The sequence below is a fragment of the Rutilus rutilus genome (genome assembly GCF_951802725.1).
Source record: "Rutilus rutilus genome assembly, chromosome: 8".
NCBI classification, from domain to species: Eukaryota; Metazoa; Chordata; class Actinopteri; order Cypriniformes; family Leuciscidae; genus Rutilus; species Rutilus rutilus.
In genome coordinates, this window is record NC_140222.1 from 13,857,053 (window position 1) to 13,870,594 (window position 13,542).

General features: G+C 40.3%; 1 protein-coding gene across 3 annotated transcripts in view; it reads right to left on the minus strand.

Annotated features, from left to right (window-relative positions):
- The window catches only part of LOC311295156 (uncharacterized protein), a 33,930-nt gene extending 23,923 nt beyond the window's left edge, over nt 1–10,007 (minus strand). For 2 of the 3 annotated variants that reach the window (XR_014628202.1, XM_084416370.1), the window contains exon 1: nt 9,735–10,007. Coding sequence is in view for 1 of the 3 variants with exons in the window: in XM_084416371.1 (XP_084272497.1) it covers nt 9,735–9,789 (55 nt within the window). In the remaining 2 variants the exon portion in view is untranslated. The remainder of the gene's footprint in view (nt 1–9,734) is intronic. The other variant, XM_084416371.1, reaches the window with a different exon arrangement.
- Between the last annotated feature and the right edge of the window lie 3,535 nt (nt 10,008–13,542).

Here is a 13,542-nt window from a genome sequence, read left to right on the forward strand (position 1 = left end):
GCCGTCTACCGACCACATTTTTCGCTTGATATTTATATAAAGTCGAGAACTGCCCAACCTTTTGACACTCTCGGTTGTTCTCAACGCTTTCTCCGGTCCGCTGTCAATCCCAAAATGCACTGCTGAGCGTGAAGCTCGACTTCAATAGGAATGAATTGAGAACGCTCGCTCCGTTCCAGTGGACACGCACCGTTCGGCGAGCCTGGCGAGGACACTAGTGGTGCGTCTCAGCATAGCCATCTAGTGGTAGGGATTTAAACAACATAAACGTGAACCACTGTCTTACCATGAATATTTTTGGACGTAAAAAAAAACAAAAACAAAAAACGATATTGCGTTTTTGAAAATCGATACAGTATTGCAAAATAAAATATCGCGATACTCATGTGTATCGATTTTTTTCTTACACCCCTAATAGGTACACCTTTGTATGTTCTATAGAATATCAGATGATGTCAACAATGTCTCCTCACTGACGTCACTCGCTTCTAAAACTTGTCTGCCGCCATCTTGAGTACCTGATTCACGTCAGTCGCAAAGAAACTAACTAGCTATACCTTCAATATGTTGTGCGGTGGTGTGCAACAACAAAAATGAGACCCCAAAATATCATTTTACAGACTACCTCAGGACGAAAAAAACCTTAAGCCTTTTACAGGCCAACCTAAAGATAACAATATAGCCTACGAATTTTTCCAAAAATTATTAAGTAATCAGTGTGAATTGGTTCATATACTGTCTAACAGCATGAGTTTATCGTCAAAGGTCAGTTTATCGTTTAATCATAACATCCATAGGCGTAATTTGCGGGTGGGACATGTCCCCACCACTTTTTGCTAAGGTCGATATTGTCCCCACCACTTTTGAAACATCTTGCGGCATGAATGTACCAATACAAATAAACAAAACATCTCCAGTTAATTAGCAGAGCATTCATTTAGTTCGTTTGTTAAATAAGAGGCGATCTAGCGCTGAAATGTGTTGTCTTTGAAATCAAGTGATCAAAGTGCTCGTTGCCACTGCGATCAGTGGCGCGGATACTGTGTTTGTTTGTGGCTCGCGCACAGTCTTTACTCAGAGACTTCAATCCGTTGTGGAGAGACTCTCTAATTCGTTCCGGTGAAATTACAAATTAAAATGCACACAAATGTGTCCCTGCCTGATATACAACCACTGATAAACATAATCGGTTTTGTTGAAAAAAAAAAAACTATGAGTGCGGATTAGAACCCAGAACCTCTGACACGCGTGGCACGCTTAAAATAGTCGGATCAACATATAATAGGCATAGGCCTCATTAAACGACTAATTATGTATGTATGTATGTATGTATGTATATATGTATGTGTAGGGTGCTCTGGGTAGAGGTAGTACCTTTGTTTTCTGGTAGCTGCACTCAATTTTTGAGTACCCAGAAGCACTGGTCCTCACCCATCTCCTAAAACTCTCACGTCTGGCTCCTAGTGCCACACCCCGGTACACCGCTTCAGCTGGCGGGCTAAACGACGTGAGGGGGTGATGTCCACATTACATCACTGGGCGAATGAACTCCCATGACGGAGTCACCGGCCACTTACCAGCTATGGGTTGAAATAGCAGGGCAGGCAGATCTCTTCAGCCTTGGTAGGCCTTCTGCCTAGGAGAGGGAAACTCTGATCTAAAACCTACGGCCCGAGGACCTCGCTGTCACTGTCCGAGCGTGCTAGGCCATGGCGGATGAACCCCGGGTTTAAAGGGTGGGGTCAGTTCTGCGCACACTGCACTCCACTTGAAAGCTCCATTGCGCAGGCAAGAAGGAAATACCAATACCAAATGTCTATTCAGCCCTACCCACCCCCACCCCCCCCCCCCCCCACCCACCAAGTCCTGTAGCGATGGGAAAGGGGCAAACCGGCAGGTGTAAGATGACACTGGAAGCCGCAGTCTCGATCCTGCATGCAGGCGGCTCAGGGACTAGTGGTCGTCTGATGATGACCCGGAGACGACATCATCACCCGGCAGCACCCTGTGCGACCAAGCAGCCTTTTCTAGGGATAGCACTGCTTGCTCCACACGGAGAGGACCCTAGAAAAGGTGGCCTAAACAAAGCTTGTCTCCTCAAGCCCCAGTTGGCTAACCGCGGTCAACGGGCATCTTCTTATGCGGTCAAACTAAATCAAGGAAACAGTGGCGTATCCCACCCGCCCTAACAGGTGGGAAAGGACTCAAAGGACTCAAACTCGCATGCTGGAACATCAGAACCATGCTAGACTTAGCTGATAGCACTCGACCTGAGCGACGATCTGCCTTAATTGCACATGAGCTAGCTAGGCTGGATGTTGACATTGCGAGGAAGGAAGTCTAAGGGAGCATGGCGCAGGTTATACCCTCTACTGGTCAGGCAAACCAGCGACAGAGAGACGCCTTTCAGGTGTCGGCTTCATGATCAGGGACTCCATCGCTACCAAGCTTGCAAGCTTGCCAGCTGGTCATTCTGACCGTATCATCTCAATGCGTCTACCACTTTGTGACCGGCAACACGCCACACTGTTCAGTGTGTATGCCCCAACTCTCCAGGCAGATCCTGCAGACAAAGACAAGTTCTACTCTGATCTACGCAGCCTTCTTCAAGATGTCCCAGCTAACGACAATATTGTTATTCTTGGTGACTTCAACGCCAGAGTGGGCAGAGACTCAGAAACCTGGAAAGGCGTACTTGGAAGGCATGGTGTGGGCAGTTGCAACGAAAATGGACGCTTGCTACTCGAACGCTGCGCTGAACAGCAGCTTTCCATTACCAACACCATCTTCCAGCAGAAGGACAGTCTGAAGACAACTTGGATGCACCCTCGGTCAAAACACTGGCACCTTATTGATTACATCATAGTGCGCCAGCGTGACCTAAAAGATGTCCTTCACACCAGGGTAATGCCCAGCGCAGAGTGTCACACAGACCACCGCCTTGTCCGCTGCAAAATTTGATTTCACTTTAAGCCCAAACCAAGGATAGGTGGCGCCCCGAGGAAGAAGCTCAAGGTCTGCAGCCTTCAGTCCACCGCAGTTAGAGCAGCTTTTCAGGAGAGCCTACGGTCTGGGCTAGAGGAACCCATCTGCCTAGCCGACTCGCCTACTTCCCCAGAAGTGCTGTGGCATCGCATCAAAACTGTTGTTCTGCAAACATCTGAAGATACCCTCGGATTTTCCATGAAGCAAAACAGGGACTGGTTCGATGAGAACAACTTAGAAGTCCAGGAGCTGCTGTCAAAGAAAAGATCAGCACACAAGGCCCACCTGGCCCAACCGTCATGCCCACATAAAAAACAGCCTTCCGTCTGGAATGCAGTATCCTCCAGCGTAAGCTGCGAGAGATTCAGAACGAGTGGTGGACCAACCTTGCAGTAAAATCTCAGCTTTGCGCTGATAATGGTGACTATAGGGGTTTCTACGAAGCTCTAAAAGCAGCGTATGGTCCCTCGTACCAAATCCTGAGCCCCCTGCGGAGTGCAGATGGAAAAAAAACTGCTCTCCGAAAAGGACTCTATTTTGAAGCGCTGGTCTGAACACTTTTACACCCTTTTCAATGCTAGCCGCTCAGTCCAAGAACCAGCGATTGACCGCATCCCACAACAACAGGTAAAAACTGAATTGGATGTGGCACCGACACTAAAAGAGACTGAGGAAGCCATTAAACAGCTAAAAAGTGGAAAAGCTGCAGGAGTTGATGCCATCCCTCCTGATGTATGGAAGAACGGAGGCCCAACACTACATACTAAACTCCATGAATTTTTCGTCTGCTGCTGGGAGCAGGGAAAACTCCCTCAAGATCTCTGTGATGCAGTTATCATTACCTTGTACAAGAACAAAGGGGAGAAGTCAGACTGTTCAAATTATCGAGGCATAACACTTCTGTCTGTTGCTGGCAAAATCCTTGCAAGAGTTCTGCTGAATCGCCTGGTACCCGTGATAGTAGAAGATCACCTTCCAGAGACACAGTGTGGCTTCAGAGCCAACCGGGGAACCACAGACATGGTGTTTGTCTTGAGACAGATTCAGGAGAAGTGCAGGGAACAAAACAAAGCGTTGTATGTCACCTTTGTGGATCTGACAAAAGCATTTGATACTGTGAGCAGGCAGGGACTTTGGAAAATTCTGGAAAAGCTAGGTTGCCCACCGAAGTTCCTCACCATGATCATCCAGCTTCATGAAGACCAGCTTGGACAAGTCAGATACAGCAATGACCTTTCGCAGCCCTTCCCTATTTCAAACGGTGTAAAACAGGGCTGTGTTCTTGCTCCCACACTGTTCACCATTTTGTTCAGCATGATGCTCCAGCAGATCACAGAGGACCTTGACGACGTTGATGGCATATACATCCGTTTTCGTCTCGATGGGAGCGTGTTCAACCTGAGGCGTCTGCAGGCCCGCACAAAGACCATGGAGTTACTGATCCGGGAGCTGCTGTTTGCTGACGATGCCGCCCTCCTTGCTCACACAGAGACAGCTATGCAGCGAATCACGTCCTGTTTCGCAAAAACTGCTCAGTTCTTCGGCCTTGAAGTCAGCTTGAAGAAGACTGAAGTTCTGCATCAGCCCGCACCACAAAAAGAGTACCATCCACCAAGTATCTTGATTGAACAAACAGAACTGAAGGCTGTCCATCATTTCAGCTACTTGGGGTGCGTGATCTCGTCCGACGCTAAGATCGACAAAGAAATTGACAACAGGCTGGCCAAGGCAAACAGAGCATTCAGCAGACTATACGGACGCGTCTGGAACAACAACAACCTCAAAAAAGGCACGAAGGTCAGTGTATACAAAGCTGTCGTGCTGACCACTCTCCTGTATGGCGCTGAGTCCTGGGTCACGTACTTGACTGCGCGCCTTTGTCTTGTAGTTAAAATTGCACCTATAGACAGGGTTCTTACACATTTTCCATTTCAAAATTCCATACTTTTCCAGACTCAAATTTCCAAACCTCTCTGTAGATTTTCAGACCATATTCAAAGTGCCCCTATTATGCTTTTTCGAATATTCCCTTTCATGCAATGTGTAATGCAGCTATCTGTGTAAACTGGAGAAACTGGAGAAACTGGAAAAACTGGTTGAGGAACGACCACTCCTTGAGAAGACAAAGGAGCTTTCTGGAAATTAACATTTGAACTCTCTCTTGTGAAAGAGAGAGCACCTCTCAGCTAAGCAATCCTAATCTACATTTCTTCCCTTCACTCATCCCTACCTGAATTCACCCAAAAATCTATATGGTTTAATGTGAATAATTAATTATCATACAGTATGACATGTTTGATATCATTTGAAATGTCTCAGTGCGACTGGTACAAAGGTCTCATTCTCAAACAAGTAAAACAAAAGGTTTTAGATAGATTTTATAGATAACTGGCACACAAAGGAAGGTGGTCTCTAGACAAATGGTCCCCTACTCCCAAAAGGTGTCAACTCTGAATGTAAATTCCCATTGTTAGCAGATGTTGCCATGTGAAAGAAGTTTTTGGATATATAATGAAATATAACTAGAGGATCAGCGCAATTCTGCACCTCAGATCAGCCCATAATGTTAAAGGATCTCAAAGACTTCAGCATTATGTATTTCCTAATGATGTTTTGTATTGATTATCTTTGAACTGATTATGTAATTGGCATGATATATTTACCTGACAATGCTGACATAATAAATTGTAAACATCTTATTTTATTTTAATGGACTCATTAACTTATTTTCAGAAAAGAGTTCAAAAGAATAGTCATAAATTCGCTCACATTTCATGATGCACAGATATCATTAAAACCTTTTCATTTATGGAGTCAGATGAAATAACGAGAAAATACATATGAGAAAATGTATTTCATTTAATCAAAAATATTTTGCCGCGAGAAAAGACAGTATCACGCAGAGACCTTCCCCGCTGACCGGATGCCTCCATTGGGCCGATTGAGCGCGGGTTTACATCTGCAAAGTTCTGAAGACAAAAGAGCACGCAATAAATAAAGTTATTGTTTCTCAAAAGAAAGAATCGACATTGAACAGCCTAAACAAGTCATCAGGAATTTGAATCCCACTTCCGTGACGGCTACACGTCACTGGGTAACACATTTGCCTGATGCCCACCTATGTTCTATGTTATCCACCCATGAACAACTTGACCCGCCCTCAAACACTGTAGCTGGTTCTTATCATGTATGTCGAGAAGTTGTGTATGTTTTCTACACTGCAAAAGTAAATTCTTTTTGTAAACACTTCCAAAGGATGAGGATGTGAAGAGTCTGGTTAAAATTACCACAGCAATACAACAGAAGTACAACCTTTTGATGAATGCTTCTCAAATATCCATGAAGTCTAAATGAGGTTTACAAAATGCTCCATGTCCATGAAAGATGGGACAGTACCCACTTTATCAGCAAGTATGATTATTTATTGATGTGCATATTTTCTACTGGGTGTTCTTCTAGCGAATCACTGAGAAACGTCCTGCTCAAGTCGTGCTAGCTATGGAGGTTCGGGTTGAATAACTAATTCTTCCAATGTTTCATCATCGGACTCGAGCTCAGATTAATACGATAAAATCAACAACATTGTTACTTTCTTTAACAGTACAATCGCTAGCCTATAGGGCGTAATATGAGCATTTAGCTTCTGACAAGCACTGTAAGTGGTAGACCAATCACAGCAGACTGGTCTGTCTGGCCAATCAGAGCAGAGTATTCTCGTGACAAGGAGGGATTTAAAGAGACTGAATCATCGGACCTGCATTTGAGAGTCATTGAGAAATGTGGTGAAGTTCAATGCACATTATGAGAGAATGAAAGCGTTTTTTAGGAGACCTCCATAGCAAAATTTATATTTTCAGCCCCCCAAAAAATGGTTTTAAGCCAGTTATTTATATATTTTGCTGTAGTATCAGTAGACATAGGTTATAGTATATAAAACTAAAAATTGTAATGCATAAGCATTCAAAAACAATCGCTAAAAATCTTGTGTGCATACAATGCAAAAGTCTGTAATGTATACACACAACTGTGCAACAGTCTTAGGCACGTTAGCCTAGTATTTTCACCCCAAAAAGTGTTTTTTAGCCGGTTATATAGTTTGCTGTAGTGTGTCAGTAGGAAATATCAGCTTACATTTCCTAACATTGATTTTGCCATTAATTGTGAAGATTTTTGTATGCACAAGGAGACATATACAGTAGTGTATACAGACTTTTTACATCATGAAGTTTTATGTAATAAAGTTCTGGGAGGAGCACGTTCAGGTACTCAACGAATCAGCTCAAGATGACGCTGGTATCACCTCTGTCCCATGACAGTTTCACAAAATCCCTTCACCTGCATCACCTCACTCTTGGCTGGTTTTCTAACCCAGTGAAAGGGGGATAAATTACTATCTCACATAAATTACAATCTGATTTCATGTATGTGTGAATGCACAGGATTTTCTTTGCATGCTTACGCATTACAATTTCTAGTTTTATATATACTATAAACTATGTCCTTTGTGTGTCCCTGTCTTACTATGAAGAAAAAGAGAGCATTGACACACATGATTTAATAGAAATCTAGGCCTATTTGCTCAAGATTTGTCTTTCCTTAGGGTAGTACCTGTAATATCAAGGCCTAATGTCCAATTTAATGCATCCTCTGTGGCGGTGGAGAATGACACGAAATGGGCTGATGGCACAATACTATATTAAGTTTAATGGTTTCTCATGCACACACGAAAGTCTGTATATTTTTTATTTTTGCAAAGGTCCTTTGAGAGGCTCTGTAATACGGTGCTAAGAATATCATGAGAAGAAACCCAAAATGCTTATAACCTGCCACAATCATTCAGGTGTGTTTGACAATCACTAAAGAATCACAAAACAGCTGCCATGAAAACACACTTCTTGTATGATTAATTTATTTTCATTAAATGCTTTTAAATTCATTAGATTTTCTATTATAGAAAACTAAATAGGGGCAATGATCTTAAAATACAAATAGTTTTCCATACTCTGCTTTCTTTTTTCCATACTTTTCCAAACTGTAGGAACCCTGTACAGATCAGTCCTGATTTTAGCAGTGGCTGGTCATGGGCGATGAAATAAGCACCCTTGTCAGATTATATTAGAAAAAGCTAATTGACTAAATTTGATCTCATATCTTGAATACGTTTATATCTTGAATCAGCAATCAGCTTAACTTCTACAAAGTCCTGCCTTTGCTCGGCCTACAGCCGAACTTGAGATGTGCAGAGAGGCAGAAGGGACATATGGGGGAAGCATATATTTTACACAGATGGTTTTCTACATATTTGTATGATGTGATATTTATTTAAATAATTTATAATAATAATTTTGTGTGCATGTATGGTTCAGGGAGGACGGCGCCCTAGCTCCCTCTATTGGCCAGCCACCACACGTCATCCCTTATGAAAAATAACCATGGTGTCACATAAGTAAAACTGTAGTAACCAAGTTTTTTTATTAAATTTTTTATTGATTGATTATCATTATTATTACCATGGTTTTACTACAAATATCATGGTTAAAATTTGGTTGCTGCAGTGGTAACCTTGGTAAATGTGTGGTTACTGCAGTTTTACTGTAAATAGTTGAACTGTAGTAAACCAGATGGTTCATTTTCCAAAGGGACTGCCAGCGACCATAGACTGTAAAAAGCCAGTGACAGGCTGTTGTTGGATATTAGGTACAACGATTGCACTTTTTTTCTGACAGTGTATAATTAATAACAATTAGCCTGCAGAACATAGCATGATCCATGTGTACTTCTAAAGTTTAATAAGTTTTAATAAGTCAAATAAAATTGAATTGCATAAACTAATTATAAAAAACGTTACATGTGCACTTTCCATTGTTCATTGTGAAATAGGCTAAGTCATGACTCCCCAGTGCTTCTCTGTCATCTGACAAGGATTGTTCTGGGCTCCCGAAAGCATCGTACATGCGCAGAATCTAGTGTTTGAAATGGTTCCTTATGACTGCCTTATAAGGATAAATGCTATTATGTTTTTGAGGAACTCAGCCCTGTTTAGGGGAGTCAGCAGTGAACGTTCTCTGTGATTGGCTGAGCATGTGTTTCAGAATTTGCGTTATGATCTGATGACCAAAAGAAATACTTCTATAGGCTACTCGGCAATTATTAGCTAACAGTTTATTTTTTTTCACTACAAATCGTAGGCTATTTCAAACATTACATTTCAAACAATTAAAATCACTGTTTAAAAAAAAAATTTGTATCAATATTTTATGTGAAGGGTGGCCATTTCCATAACACCAAAAAGGAGTACACTTTGCGGCATTTAGTGAGGCAAGAATAAATGACTCTGTTGTACTTGCAAGTTGCAACTACAATACAATTTTGTCCATCATATCGATGGTATCATGGTACAGTGATTCTGAAATAGCCTATTCTATTCATTGCCAGACAATTTGATCTACGATATAGACCTATCTTGATGTAGACCTATGTGTAACAGAAGAGGGAAAAAAAGTGTTTGTTCACAGTAGCCTCTTTGTATAAAGACATGATTTCTGTTTCAAAAACAATAACATAAATAGGCCTACATAAATAAACAAATAATGAATGCGAAAAATAAATAAATACACATTTCCACTGCCCTGGTTACATCTAACTTAATTCTGTAACCGTAGGCGCTGTTTTCACACTCTACCAAAGCTAATACTAGGCTACTACTGCAGTCACAGAAAACACAGGGAGAGATTGTAACAAGTTCTTACCATTGTCGAGTAAAATCAGTATCACCAAGAGCGAATTAAAGAGAAGGACGTTCATTTGCAGCACGTTTTGATTCTGATCGTAAAATCATTCTGTTCTTCTCCATTAAAGGCGACGCAGTGAAATTAACATGATGGAAGCCTCGATAATGGAAGAGCTTACGTACTTTACGGAGCTTGTGTCGATGAAAAAAATGGGCGTTTCAGATGAAGCCGCGATTCGAGGCTTGTCAGGCCCTGTCCCAAATGGCACACTCTGGACTTGTGGACTTCCTCAGAGTCCACACTTTGGTGACGTCATGTAGTGCAGACAGACCTATAGGGCCCTTGGCGCGAGTCCACGAGGGCGCATTGAGAGGTATTTTTGGGACAGACTTGATCAGCACGCCGGAAATAATGGGCTGTTTTTTTTTTTTTTTTTGCATTACAATGGAAATAATACAAAACAATGAACATGAACATGTGGGGATACAGAGAAAATGAAAGTAAATAATAACAGTAAATAAAATATTTTTACAATTTATATAAAACTTATTCTATAATACAGGATATTTTCGAAGCTCTTTTATTGGAGGGGATTTTTTGAAGTGAAGAATAACTGTAAATCATAAGCAAAAAAAATGCAACTAGGTTTGAATTTAAGGTATCTTGCTTTGTGAATATGATATTTACCCATCGTACAGAAAAAGTTTAATATATCATCTAGCTTTTTATTTTCAGAGAAATCAGAGTGAAAAATAACCTTACTGACAGAAATACAGGCCTGGTTGTTGTTGGACAGGAGAAATCACATTTTTTGCGCTCCAACGTCTTATCTCCATGTCAACTACACAGCCTAATTTTACAGTTCTATATTTTGATATTGTGCATATCACCTGGGCATTAGACAATAGATACACCATGCTTATTTAAATGATGTATACAGTTGTACATAATAATACATAATGTTCCATTTGAACTAATATTGCAATTTTAAAACATAATGAAAATGTGCATGAGTTTCAGATGAATTTACAGGTTTCAATATTCATACTATGTTTACATATGACTCAGTAAAGCCCTGCCATTATTTATTTAATGAATCATAATGCGATCGTATTAAACGCGCTATTATTATGTTTGAGACATCAACCACTGGTCGATTACCTTAATGTTTGTATAAACTGTAGGTAACCACTGATAAAATGTACATTTAGGTCATAAAAACCGTAATATTTTCTTCTCAGCCATGTCAACAATTATCCGCGAGTGAAATCTCCTCCCATCTGTTGTCTGATTGGCCTTTCGCAAGGATTCCTGGGTAGTTAAAGTGCGTGAAGCCTGCTTCTATGCGGGCTTCGCGGAAGACCGCTTCAAGGGCACAAAGGGGGCGCTGCTGAGCACACTTCAGAGCGGTAAAATGCTGAATGGGACAGCCTACGGACTCGTAGACTCAGCGAGCACGCGCAATTCAAGTCCACGAGACCGAAAGTCCGCATGAAGTGCGCCATTTGGGACAGGGCCTCAGAGAATGTCTAATAGGAAGAGAATTCCTATATGGGGAGGCTGCAGACCTGGAGCCGGTAGATCTACGCCCCATGGCAGTTTTACGCCCCTGGCAGTTTTACGCCCCTGCTGTTCCAGATGCGTCCAGTAGGGGGATATACTGCGAAATAACACCATTAAATCGACGCTCAAAACTTACACATTAATAACCTTCCCGTTCATAGACTTTGCCCAATTGTGTGTTTTTTGTTAATTTAAATATAAACGTTACAGTGTAGATCTGCACTATGGATTCAAATATCTGTAGATATTCAGTTGGGCTTCACTCTCTTCACTCAGCCTACAGAAGACTATTTTCTTGTGAATTAAAAAATTAACATTAGACTATGTTTTTGTGAATTAAAAAATTAATAATACACATAGTTGGATCAGATGACAAGTAATGATATATGACCTACTGTAGAATAGTTCATTGAATATTGAATATAGAATATATTTTTATAAACAGGAGACTGAGTGAAATATGTTATTGTGAATTTATATAAAGTTACATTTAGATATTAACCATATTTAGCCCATTAGACATACAGCACCGTGTAATCATATGGATCCTCGATTATATATGCTGTACTATTCACTATTGGTCATCATACAGCTACAAAACAGTGTCCTACAGCATTTTATGAAGACAAACACAATTTATCCCTTTTCTAAAATTCCAAGGGCCATTTAGAAGAAATAGACAATATTGTTGTTCACAAAAACATGATTTATCAACACCATTTATGAATTATGATGACTCCCCTATGGCTTGCCACTCTTCTTTAACTGTTTTAGTCCTCCTGTCAAAGTGTTTCTGCTCACTGATGAAAACATTTTTTAAACATTAAAAAAAAGGACATCCATGGTGAATTTGATCTTGTCAAATTCACACGCAGCAGGACTCACTGTTACATTTTGTATACAATTCCTGAATACTTAATTTTTTATCACAGCTTTGGTACATTTCTCAGATCACTACTGAAATTCTCATAACTACTTTTGAACAAATTGCCAATGCTTTGGTAAATTCATGCAATTGATTATGAATTGCCTTGCTGCTTTCTAATTTATCAATTCATTATTTCCTCCATTAGTGAAATTCTAAATACACCTCTGCAATTCATCAATTCAGGACACATTTACAAAATAAAGTCTAATAGAAATGTATTGAAAACATGCTTGACAGTTTATGACAACTCAACCATTTTGCATTTAATGACTTATGCAAGGAACTAATGCCTAGCCCTAGATGTTTTGAGGACTATGACAATTCAACAGAGAAATAGTATAATAGGCCTATATTTTGATCAACATGACATAAAGTGTTGATAATGTAGGAAACAGCAGACAGTTGTACATTATCAATTCTTGCATAAATGTACCGAAGCATTTGCAATTTGTATAAAAGAATGAGAAATTGCTTTTATGATGTGCACAAGTGACAAGATGATGTGATTTCAGTTGTGATCTGAGAAATGCACCAAAGCAACTGAGATAAACTATAAGACTTATTGGAGACCCTGCAAAATCACTGTAGACCCCCTAAGAGTCACAGACCACATAAAAGAAAGTGTTACGAGAACACAAACTGCCTTTTTAATTTGAGTTTCATATCTGTGGGTATTTCATAAAAAAAATAATAATAATAATAAAAAAAAAACATTAAAAAAATGTAAAAAGGACATCCATGGTGAATTTGATATTGTCACAGTGTGTGTGGGTGTGCTGCCCAGAATTTATGTCAGGAGAGTGTGGATTGCATCAATTTGCTCCTGATCTTCAAAGTACAACGGCACAGGCACTTGTTGGTGGAACACTTTTGGAAAAAGTGTCAAGACACTTTTATTTCTTTTGGCCACTGATGATGAACTGTGCAGAGAAAATTGAAAATGACATTAAAACCATGTCCATGTATGTCTCTGTAAGTCATTTATTTACTAGAGAAGCTATTGGTTTGGAATGCAGTTAAAAAAAAGATGGGATGCAAGTTAAAGAGAACTTGGTAAAGACAGAGTATGATAATTCCCACATTAAGTGCACACAGCCTACATTTTAGTCCAGATCAGTAAACAATTTTAAGAAAAAATTATATTTAGATTTAAATTAGATAGTTAGATCATCTCATTTATAAGAAACAACTCAAACCAGAAAGGAGTAAACAAAGTCTAACCAGAAGAGGCCATCTCACGCAAGATAAAGACAGGCAACAAAAGAAAATTAATTTTGAAAGTGAGTAGAGAAGACTAGGGCAGCTAAACTTACACGTGGTTAGCTAAGTTTAAGC